The sequence below is a fragment of the Nothobranchius furzeri genome, chromosome 8 (assembly GCF_043380555.1).
Source record: "Nothobranchius furzeri strain GRZ-AD chromosome 8, NfurGRZ-RIMD1, whole genome shotgun sequence".
In the NCBI taxonomy this organism is placed as follows: domain Eukaryota; kingdom Metazoa; phylum Chordata; class Actinopteri; order Cyprinodontiformes; family Nothobranchiidae; genus Nothobranchius; species Nothobranchius furzeri.
Genome location: NC_091748.1, coordinates 47,996,733 through 48,008,403, shown reverse-complemented (window position 1 = coordinate 48,008,403; position 11,671 = coordinate 47,996,733). Strand labels below are relative to the sequence as shown.

The 11,671-nt window shown below is 41.6% G+C and overlaps 1 protein-coding gene and 1 non-coding gene across 2 annotated transcripts; one reads left to right on the top strand and one right to left on the bottom strand.

The window, feature by feature from the left end:
- On the top strand, positions 1–10,683 carry LOC107395368 (cytochrome P450 2J6). The gene is made up of 9 exons (XM_015974742.3): positions 1–333; positions 1,622–1,787; positions 1,878–2,030; positions 2,099–2,259; positions 2,392–2,568; positions 2,656–2,794; positions 4,178–4,365; positions 9,383–9,524; positions 10,014–10,683. The coding sequence occupies exons 1-9, from the start codon at positions 142–144 to the stop codon at positions 10,187–10,189; spliced, it is 1,494 nt and encodes a 497-aa protein (XP_015830228.3). The 5' UTR covers positions 1–141; the 3' UTR covers positions 10,190–10,683.
- Positions 7,252–7,334, bottom strand: trnal-cag (transfer RNA leucine (anticodon CAG)). The gene has a single exon. It is a non-coding gene; the product is annotated as a tRNA-Leu (tRNA).
- Positions 10,684–11,671: the final 988 nt, after the last annotated feature.

Here is an 11,671-nt window from a genome sequence, read left to right as displayed (position 1 = left end):
TATGACATTTTGTATTTGCCAGCAGCCTGTTCTTTAACAAAAAGCTTTAATGAAGCAGAAATAATCTTTATAAAAAGATCACGAGGACTCCAACAAGTCTGACTGGCACCAGTGTTTCTACTGCTGCAGCCTGTTTTAACCATGTGGTTTTATAATTTTTTGCTGAGCGTTGACCTGAGGGGACTTCTTTTGTTTATTTTTTTGTTCCTTCTAATAGCAGACCACCTTGAGAACAGGAAACCAGCAAACTTTCCTCCAGGACCAAGGACTCTTCCCTTCATAGGGAACATCTTGAGTTTGGACAGCAAACAGCCACAGAACTATTTCATTAAGGTACGGATTAATATCAAACATTGTAAGTTATGTTTTCTATAGAAATGAATTACTGACTTAATCACAAAGTATATTAAGAAATGTTTGCTCTCCAAAATGTTTTTTTAAGTTGGGTTATTTGTGTTTTGCATACTAAACTGTTGATGAAATGTGCATAAATACAAAACTATTACTAACCTTCTGCAGTTGCATTTAAAATATGGCCACATTGTTTCCCGTCCACAATTTTCTTCCTCTCATTCGAAGTCAGGTTGTGGGGGCAACAGCCTAAGTCGAGAGGCCCAGACTTCCCTCTTGCCAGCCACTTGGACCAGCTCCTCTGGGGGAATCCTGGCCTTTCTTTAGGTCTCCTCCCGGTTGGACGTACCCGGAAAAACTCACCAGGGAGGTGTCCAGGAGTCATCCTTACCAGATGCCCGAGCCACCTCAACTGGCTCCTCTCAATGTGGAGGATCAGTGGGTCTACTCCAAAACACCACTCAAATTCAGATTGGGGGTCCATTCCTCCCCACCACACCTCTCCAGGTCTCACTGTTGTTGCCCACATGCAGTCCCCCAGCAGAACAAGGGAGTCACCGGAAGGAGAGCTCTCTAGCATCTCCTCCAAGGTCTCCAAAAAGGGTGGGTAGTCCGAACTGTAGTTTGGTGCATGAGCACAGGCAACAGTCAGGACCTGTTCCACCACACGTAGGCAGAGGTAGGTTACTCTCTCTTTCACTGGGGTAAACCCCAACGCACCAAAATGGGAGGCAACTAGTATACCCACCCCTGCTCAGCGCCTCTCAGTGGGGGCAATACCAGAGTGGTAGAGTGCCCAACCCCTCTCAAGGAAGCTGGTTTCAGAGCCAGAGCCATGCACTGAGGTGGGTCCAACTATACCTAGACAGAACCTCTCAACCTCACACACCAACTCAGGCTCCTTCCCCACCAGAGAGGTGACATTCCACGTGCCAAGAGTCAGCTTCTGTAGTCGAGGATCAGACCGCCAAGGTCCCCGCCCTCGACTACCACCCGTTACACACTGCACCAAACCCCTTTGACCCATCCTACGAGTGGTGAGCTCATGGGAATAGGGACCCACATTTCCTCTTTGGACTGTGCCCGGTCAGGCTCCGTGAGTGAAAGCCCGGCCACCAGGTGCTCTCCAACATGCCCCACCTACAGGCCTCCACATTTTTTCCATTAAACAAAATTAAAAAGCAATTTGATAATAAGTATAATTCATTTCTGAATTGTACAGTAAAATTTTCTTCATCATTGTTTTTCTGTTTATTGGTATTGTCCCCAGTTGGCTGAGATCTACGGAAATATCTTCACTGTTCGCTTAGGCAAAGATACGTTTGTTATTTTGTGTGGACACAAGATGATGAAGGAAGCCCTCGTGACACAAGCTGAGAACTTTGTGGATCGCCCGCACAGCTCAATAGCTGGCAGGTGTTATGCTGAACCTGGAGGTTTGAAATCTTTCTTTTGCACATCCTGTCTAGATATGTTAGCCACAAATTATGTTTCTATTTGGTTGTTTTGTGTGTGCTCATATCTAGCCGGTCTGTTCATGAGCAACGGCGACAAATGGAAGAAACAAAGACGCTTTGCTTTGTCTACTTTGCGTAACTTTGGCCTGGGCAAAAGCATGTTGGAGCAGAGTATCTGTGAGGAGATCCGACACCTGCAGGAGGAAATAGAGAGGGAGAAAGGTGGTTCACAGCTTATTGAGTGTAATGTGTAATTATCCTTTTATTTGAACCAGTTTTCTTCTGTTCAGGTAAACCTTTCAGCCCTGCAGGTCTCTTCAACAGTGCTGTGTCCAACATTGTTTGTCAGCTGGTCATGGGGAAAAGATTTGATTACAGCGACTACAACTTTCAGATCATGCTGAAATACATCTCTGAATCCTTCTGGCTACAGGGGAGCATTTGGGGTCAAGTGAGTCAGTATTTATTTATAGAGTTGGACTTTATCAGAAATTGGAAGTTAACAGATGTTCATTATGAAGACACAACGTGATGTTTCCAATTGAAAACCACATATTTTTTATAACCTGTTTTCCTCGAACAGCTCTATGAGGCCTTCCCCAAAGTGATGGACTACCTGCCAGGTCCCCACAACAAAATCTTCACCTATTTTTCTGCCATACAAACGTTTCTGGCGGAGGAGATAGAGAAGCACAAGAAGGATCTGGACCCCAGCAATCCTCGCGACTACATCGACACTTTCCTCATTGAAATGAAAAATGTGTGTTGCTTGTTTAATTCTCAAATGTGTCAGTCTTGATGAAGCTGAAATCTTTTAACTGATACGTTTTCTTGTGTTTCGGTGAAGCACAAAGATTCTGACCTGGGCTTTACCGAAACCAATCTGGCGCTGTGCTCTACTGATCTTTTTCTGGCTGGAACAGAAACCACAGCCACCACTCTGCTGTGGGCGCTGGTTTTCCTCATCCAACACCCTGAGATCCAAGGTGGGTAATTTATTAAATAAATAAGCGAAACAAGTAAGTAGGCTTAACTCATACGTGTCCACCCTGGGACTGGGAGATGGGGGTTCAAATCCTGGTCGGGTCATACCAAAGACCTTAACAATGGGTCCTAATGCCTCCCATGCTTAACACTCAGCTTTAAGGGGTTGGACCACCAAATAGTTCCCGATCACGGCCACCGCAGCAGCTCACCACTCCCCACGGGGATGGGTCAAATGGGGAGATGAATTTCACTAGTCTGTGATGAATTAATGGGACTTTAACTTTATAAAAACAAGCAATTAAAAAAATAAATGCAGTACAAAAGGTGGAAAAAAACAGGCATTTTAATAGTTCAAGAGTCTGTGATCCATTTAAATGTGTTGCACGTCTAGAACACATTGATACACTGGAACCTTTCATCACCCAATACAGCTTTTACCAGTCCTCTGCTACACAACTAAAACATCACGCAGCTTGTTCTTGACACTTCACTCTGCACAGCAAGCACATTTGTGAGAGTCAAAGAAAGACAGAAGCAGGTAGACTCTGACATAGCTCCATGGCAAAAACTGGAGATAAAGTGGTGTCTAAAGTTGTTAAAGCTGGTGGGCAGACTTTAGATATTGGCTTTCTTGTAGCAGATTCAAGGCAAGGTGTGACCTTTAAGTGTTTCCAGGTCACAGGTGAGGCTGATGATCTTGAAGACAGATTCGTGGATGTGTTAAACGAGGGCACATTTTATCTCGTAACCCGACCATGGACTAAAGCTTTAAGGCTCCTTCTGTTCTTGTCAATGAGTGGATCAGGAATTAGGGAGTCCGGTTCCCACAGCAGGACAATTGTGCCAATTTTTGACCCGATTCTCATCTTCAGGCAAATGTAAAATGGCCTGTATTTGAATAGCACCTTCTTAGGGTTCTACAACCCGCCAAGGCACTTCACAACACAACTAGTCATTCACCCATTCACACACTGGTGAGGATAAACAATACCATTTTGATTTGATCTGATTTAGGATCCACTGATCTATATGAAACATTACAACAAGTGATTGATCACAATCATATTTCAGGGGAGAGACTATTTTTAACTGAATGTTTTCTCTCTGCTCGCCATGACACCACTAGCTTCTTCATTTAACTTGTTTAGGGATGTGCAGGAACAGGTGGAAAATGGCTTGTCAGTGCAACTTCAAAATTAAGCAAGTTTTGAAATAAAAGGGTATTTGATAAGTAATTATTTTATGGATTTTTGCATTTTGGATCAAGGACCATTTTGATGCATTGTTACACCACAGCGTGATGGTTATTTATAGCAGAAATACATTTATTCAATTTTCTCCACCAGCAGAAGCTGATTTTATGGTTTTTGTCTATCAAAAAGAAATGGTCCATACTGAGATTGACACTGTGATTGGAAGGACACGCCTCCCCTCTATGGCTGACAGAATAAATCTTCCTTACACTGATGCTGTAATCCATGAAATCCAGAGGTTTGGAAACATACTACCAATCAACGGACTCAGGATGGCTCATAAGGACACAACTCTGGGAGGTTGTTTTATACCTAAGGTACATTCACAGTATACTATAGTATGCTATATATGTATATATATATATATATATATATATATATATATATATATATATATATATATATATATATATATATATATATATATATCCCCCTGGGTTACACTGTTTACTTAAAACCCTTCAATGTAGTAAACCAGGTTTGACATTACTTTGTATCAACATGAACAGTGAGGTGCACGTATAATGTTAACTGTAACGTTGCCACTAAAGTTATGCATTTTACAGTGAGTATTTTTCAGTTGAGAACAGGCTTCAGATGAGAAATGTTTGTTTCCATTTATGTGTGTATTATTGTTTTGTTGATTATTTAGTCCAAGGATGTTGGACTGAATTTTAAACAAATGAAAGCTGTGTAGGAGCAAAAACTACACAGCTATGAACACTAGGGTGAACTTTGGGGAAAGTTCGAGAAGAGGGAGACGGCGGGAAGGTGGGGAGGAGAGACTGTGGCCGGTGGAGACCGATGGTGGAGGCGAGGAGGGAGAGAAAGAAAGAGAGGAGGACGGACTCCAAAACTTTCATGAGAAGGCAAACTTAATCGCTGTGATTAGGGACTGATCGGGAGCTGGTTGGAGCAGGAGACGCAACGAGAGGCAGATGAGTGGTGTGCAGAGGCGGTTTTACCATTAGGCATAGGTAGGCGGCCGCCTGGGGCCGCCTTGTGTTGGGGGGCCTCCTAGCCCTGACTGCCAGCACCCCTCTGTTAATGCCGCAATATTCTTATTACCAACCTGTGGCCGCAGACGGGATTGGACATGTGCACATCTCATTACCATAATTCCTGAACCGTTCAAGATATTAAAATTCCAAAAGTGCCGAAAAGATTAAAAATGGGGCTTTCTGTGCATATACAATACATTACGGTAGCCACCGGGATTCCCTGTCTTGAGCGCAACGAATCACAACATAGATTCAGAGACGTGCTGAGTTTGTCATCTAAAATGCTCCATTTTATAACTTTTGAATGGCTGATCAGATTCAAATAATTCCAACGGTCCCTAAAAGTACATAAAAGCAGCTTTCCAATGATCTATAGCTTGAAGCAATCAGAGTTAGGGAAAATATTGCTACGAGGGGAAATCCTGCTGTACAGCCTGATTGAAACGGAGCACAGCGCAGTGGAAGCGGATAACGGAACGGGGAAGCTCATCAGCATAAAAACCAGCATGAAATTATGGAAATGCCTCAAAGAAAATCAACACGATCTATTAGGAGTCCCAGAAGGCTTATATCTGAAGTCAATGACCACGAAGAAGGACAGATCTCCGGTGAACCAGGGTATGAATGATTGCTCCGTCTTTATATTTTATTTTTTTTATTTGAACAACCCCCAACTATTTGCTAATTGTAAGATTCAGCTTCATTCCAGCATTATTTATCTTTACCATAAATAATTATTTTTGCTAAAACAAAAGTTTTTGGTATAGCAGTGCACGATGTGCCAGAGAAGCACCCCATGGTAGTGTGAGGTGTGCAGAGTGGGACTCTGCCTGCAGCTGGAGAGAAACTGCTTCAAGGCCTACCACATCAAATAAAAACATCTGAAAGTTTACAAAAATAAATGGTCTTAAAAACTGCTAAAAAAGATACCAAGGTTCACACTTTTTTTTAAGAATAGATGCATTTCAGTTCAAAGTTTAAATTGTTTGCCCAATAATTTTGAAGTTCCTGTTCAGTAATAAATGTAAAAAATTCAAATCCGTTTTTTGCTTTTTTCACTTTTAAGCTGATTTTTTAAAGGCTTTAATAGAAATAAATTCTAAATACAAACCATACACTAAAAGCTGAGGTTGTTCTGAAAAAAGGAGAAGAGTTACATACACTTTGTGCTTTTTATTACAATTTTACAGCCATAAGATTAAAAAAATACCAGGCGGCCCTGTTATAATTATGGTCATAAGAGAGTTATTAAGACGGCGATGCACAAACAGGAAGTGATTGGTAGTCATTCCACTCCAATCCAGTTGGTGGCGGTAATGCACCAAATTGTTGTTTGCCAAGTGCCATAAGACCACAAATAAGAAGAAGAGAGGCAGTGGCGTTCGTAACAAACCCAAAGCGATAGTCAAAACATTAAGCATGAAATTGAGTTATCCTAGTGGCTCCAATAAGAGAAAGAAGCAGCATGCTTCATAAAAGCTTTTATTTTCACTGAAAGTGACGTCGTTTTTCGCTGTAAACATCAAAAGGAAGCAGAAAGGAAAGACAGTGGAAAATGTTTCAAGGGAGGAAAACATAGACCAAAATGGAAAATAGAAAAAAAAATAACTAAGGCTAAAGCATAGGAGCACTGATAGCAAAAAGAAAGCAGAGCAAATATTGAAGGCACTCAAAGGGAGAGAAAAGCAGGAAAAAAGAGGAGGTCTAATAAAAAGTGAAAATAACTCATGTCAGAAGAGGGGAGAGTTTCGCAAATCCAGTTAAAGGTCAGATTGTCGAAAATTTAGTGTAAGGGGCCCCGTGTCTGTGTTTGCCTTGGGCCCCCAAATTGCTAAATCCGCCCCTGGTGGTGTGGGGAAGTTCGCTGAGGACGTCTGGATTCCTGTTTTGGGACGGAGGACACAGACACCTGTCGGATCGCTGAGGACATCGGGTTTCGTGTCTCGGGATGAGGACGCCTGCTCTGTGAATCTGTCAGGGCGTCTGAAGGAAAGGTTTCGCATGCCACAAAATCACCGCACAGGCCTGCAACGGGAAAAAAAAAAGTTACGGTACCGAACTTGGGTGTGTGTGTGTGAGTGAGTGTGAGCCCACGTGTGGATTTATATTGAACTTGGCATTGTTTTGTTTTTTTGAGAAATGTATGGAGGTCGGTTAATGACCCATGTTAGATATGTTCACTGAAAAAACAAAACCTAACCTTGTCAGAAGTGGGATTCGAACCCACGCCTCCAGAGGAGACTGCGACCTGAACGCAGCGCCTTAGACCGCTCGGCCATCCTGACTGGCTGCCCCTAGGGCAATCAAACGCCGGTCTGGGGCGTGACTGGCGGGGATACTTTATGTTTATGTTGATACAAAGTAATGTCAAACCCGGTTTACCACATTGAAGGGTTTTAAGTAAACTGTGTAACCCAGGGAGCTACATATATGTATATGTATATATATATATATGTATATGTATATATATATATATATATATATATATATATATATATATATATATATGTATGTGTGTGTGTGTAAAAATAAAATGTTTTGTCTCAAAATTTGTGTGATGTCTAATGTGTGTCTCAGGGAAAGTGGGCACTGTCATACATTCAGTGTGTAATTCATTGTGTTCCATTTAGACAATTGTGTTTTCAGTTTTGCTCTTCAGTGTTCTTTCCATGCTTGGTAGTGTTCACCCAAAGGCTACTTGTGTTCAAGCAATGAATGGTATGTGTGTGTCGTGAAAATGTGGCTGTGTTTACCAAATGAAAACACGTGTTCCATTTTGGGAACATGTTACGATATGTGATGGCAGGGTTTTGTTGCAAAGGGAAGCCACAGTTTAGGAATTTGTGTGTTATGTTTGGGGTTTTGTGTGTGCAGTTTTGAAAGAAACATACAGTTTTGAAAAACGCGTTTTAGCAATCGAAAAAAAAACTGTAATAACAGACACTAGGGGATGCAAAAAGTGAGCTAAATGGGGTCCATAGAGCTCCGGGAGTTGACGTCACTTCTCCCGGCATGCAACAGTTCAAATCGAAACGGCGCCATCTTGGCAGGTAGAAGCCGGCAGCTGGACTATTTGTTATTGTCAGAAAACTCAATCAGACAGGAAATATGGTAGATTCCTGCTGTGCCCCAGGATGCAGAACAGACGCGGACGACATAAGGAATGAGCTATCTACAGGATTCCCCAAGATCCGGAGCGCCGCAAACGTTGGATCATTGTAATAAAACGCGCTAGTGTCCGGGCTGAAATGAAGCTGTGGGATCCCGAGAGTAAAGGTTTTCGCTTATGCAGTGACCACTTCATATCAGGTACTTAAACCAACGTTTCCTCAACTGTGTACGGTATTTATTTTAAATGCTTTTATTACGATTCTTAGTGGGCTTCCTAAACTTATTTTGGCGTGGCTTTTTCTGTCTTGTTACTCATAGCAACAAGTAAACATCACGTAAAATGTTGCCTCGTGATTTCTGCGTGCTGCCGTTTACGTGTTTTATAATCACAGCAATTAACCGGCTAAGCTGTATTTAATTTTTAAGCAATGGTTGATCAGTTGTCAGATCACACATAAAAGCACTTTGGATTGCTATTATCTGTCTCACCGAGACAGCTCTCAGACAGATCCTGAGACGCTCCTGCCTGACATTTTTATTTTATTCACGGAAAACAATCAAACTAGTGATTTCTCTTGGCGTTCAGTTTATACATTCAAACAGCACAGCACTCTATTTAAACTACTTACGTGTAAATCTGTTATTTGTCCATCCATTTTCATCCGCGTATCCGGAGTCGGGTTGCGGGGGCATGTAGCGTTGAGAGGCCCAGACTTCCCTCTCCCCAGCCACCTGAGCCAGCTCCTCCGGGTAAATCCAAAGGGGTTCCCCGGCCAGGTCCGGTAAGAAGTCCGCTACGACAGCTTCTGGCGTCGGAGCGGGCAGTAGCGTCGAGAGTCCCAGACTTCCCTCTCCCCAGCCGCCTAAAGCTTGGTTTAGCCAGCTCCTCCGGGGGCTAGGTCCGGTAAGAAGTCCGCTCCGACAGCTTCTGGCGTTTTTAAAAAGTATCCCAGGGGCACAGTAAGGGTCGTAGATTTTTAGTCTATTTAATTTCTGACTATATAAAACAATTTCTTCGGTTTTAAAGTGTGAAGTAAACTACGACAAATTAAAATCCAAGCTGATCCTGTTCATGTTCATGTTTACATCTGTGTTTGTTTAGCTTCTTTTACCTGCCAATATGGCGTCTACTAACTGAGAGTCACGTGGGGTCCGGAGCTCTATAGAGTCCAAGTGTGCCTTTAACTAACCATTGTGTCATCCTATGGATTTTGTTTTGTAGGGCACAGCTGTAATGCCCATCCTGACCTCTGTGTTGTTTGACAAAACTGAGTGGGAGACTCCAGACACCTTCAATCCTGGTCACTTCCTGGATGCAAGTGGGAAGTTTGTGAAGAGAGAAGCCTTCCTTCCTTTCTCATCTGGTACACCACACCTACCCATTTACTTTTGGATCATAAATGATCTGTAGAAATTCAGATATCTTTGCATACTTTAAACTATTCCAAGAACACTGAGGTAACAGAGGACGTCACCAGTCAGTCCTGTTTAGATCTTGGGCCATGGTCTCATAGCAGGATTTTAACAATGTTGGACAATTTTCAAAACAGAAGAGAAGCCACACATGGTGATAAAAAGTCACGTAATCTCACTTTCTGATTGGCCACACGCCACATTCAACAGGCAGCCTGGCCATTTGTGGTTAACATTGAGAGAAGACAACCCAACATGTTAAAAAAAACAATTTGTGATTGAAGCAGTCTTCACAAGATTTATTAGCAGCCCAGAGAACACTTAACACACATGTGAATGACTGATTGTGTTGTGGTGCCTTGGGGGATTGTAGAACCCTAAGAAGATGCTATACAGATACAGGCCATTTACCAATTACCATTTGCGTGTGTGCTCTGCAGGGAAACGTGTGTGTCTTGGGGAAGGCCTCGCCAAGATGGAGCTCTTTCTATTTTTGGTTGGCTTGCTGCAGAAGTTCTCCTTCTCTGCTCCTGAAGGAGTCGAGCTGAGTGCAGAAGGAATAACTGGAGTTACACGTGTTCCTGCTCCCTTCAAAGTGTGTGCCAGAGCTCGCTGAGCCGTGCACCACATCACCAACGCAACAGTAAACTAAACAAAATTATTAAGCAAAGTTGTAATTTTATAACCTCCTACTATTATTGTTGCGTAATTTTTTACAGTCTGAAAAAGCTGTTAAATGTCTTTTCAAGATTTTTGACATTGTAAGTTATAATAAATTCACAACAGCATAACAGTATAACTGCATCCTTTGATAAAATGACTGAGCATTAACTGCACAGAATATTGTAGATACCTGAAACCTTTAGTCATCACTTTGAACTAAACAATCTATAAATAACTTGCATAGGCTGTGTAATTTATGTCATTACTACAACTAGTTAAACATTTTTAAGATCACTATGAAAGGTGTTTGTAGTGAGAAACTAATAGCTATTGAATGTGAGCTGCTCATTTATCACTTGGAGACAGATACACAAAATTGTGCTGCTTCATCACTAACATTGTCTTTGTGCAAGATAACTGAAGATATAATAAACATTATTCAAGTTTCTGAGTGATCGAAAGCTATTAGATTCAACCACACCATTGCTTCTCAAACAAAACTAAAGCCAATTAGTTTTTCCTGGGAAAAATAACAACAGGAACCTCATTTTTAGAAGTAAGGGTTCATGATAAAAGAATTACATCCTGTGGTCAGATTTGGGTACTGCAGCCCATTTTCAAAACAGACCAGTCACTTTCTCACTCCCATTTGTGAGTTTGATGGCTGTTGCCAGTTACGGTTAGTTGATAGGTGGATAAATACAATTCACTGTAACGTTGAGTTTTTGATAACTGAGAAAGTTGTTTTGAGATTTTTTTAGAGTCTACTATTTATTTCTAATTCATTGTCAGCATTGTTAGCTCAACATTAGGCTCTAACCTGCTTCGTCCGATAGAGCAAAAAAATAAAAAATAAAAAGATGTTGTGGCTTCTTAGGGATACAAAAAATAACTTCTGGGTCGCTTCTGCTGGCTTAGGATGTTTACAAAACGCTGCTGTATTTTTCTGGCCAGTGTCGAATTACAAATGCCAGTGCAGCGCTTTCTGGCACAGACTCTGCAACCTCGCAGGCTCACAAATTTTAGGCAAAGACTATGTCCCTCTTTGGCCCTTTTGAAAGGAGAAAACTAACAACTTCCCAGGTGGCTGAGAAGGAAATCTGTTTTAATGTAACCTTCCAACATGATTATGGCATTAGACTGGTGATTATTTCACTGTAAAATTCTTAAATATTGTACCTTTAATCATAAAATTTGTCATTAGGGACCATATTCAGATTTTATGTGTTCATTGTTTCATTAAAAAAATCAAATATTACAATATTCCACAAAAATGACACGAGATAAATTTGTATTCTGTTGAGTTATCTCTATAATGTGGCTCAATTTCTCTTACTATCTTTGGATAATATTTGACCAACTCTAGCAATTCCAGCTTAATGACATCTGGGTTAAGCTGAGAACATTTGCTGCTGAGTCACCATGAAGCTGAAAT

Coding starts and splice junctions, on each gene's coding strand:
- LOC107395368 (XM_015974742.3), top strand. CDS start 142: ATGTGGTTTTATAATTTTTTGCTGAGCGTTGACCTGAGGGGACTTCTT. Junction 2,569..2,655: donor TCCTCATTGAAATGAAAAAT/GTGTGTTGCTTG, acceptor GTTTCGGTGAAG/CACAAAGATTCTGACCTGGG. Junction 9,525..10,013: donor CTTCCTTCCTTTCTCATCTG/GTACACCACACC, acceptor TGTGCTCTGCAG/GGAAACGTGTGTGTCTTGGG.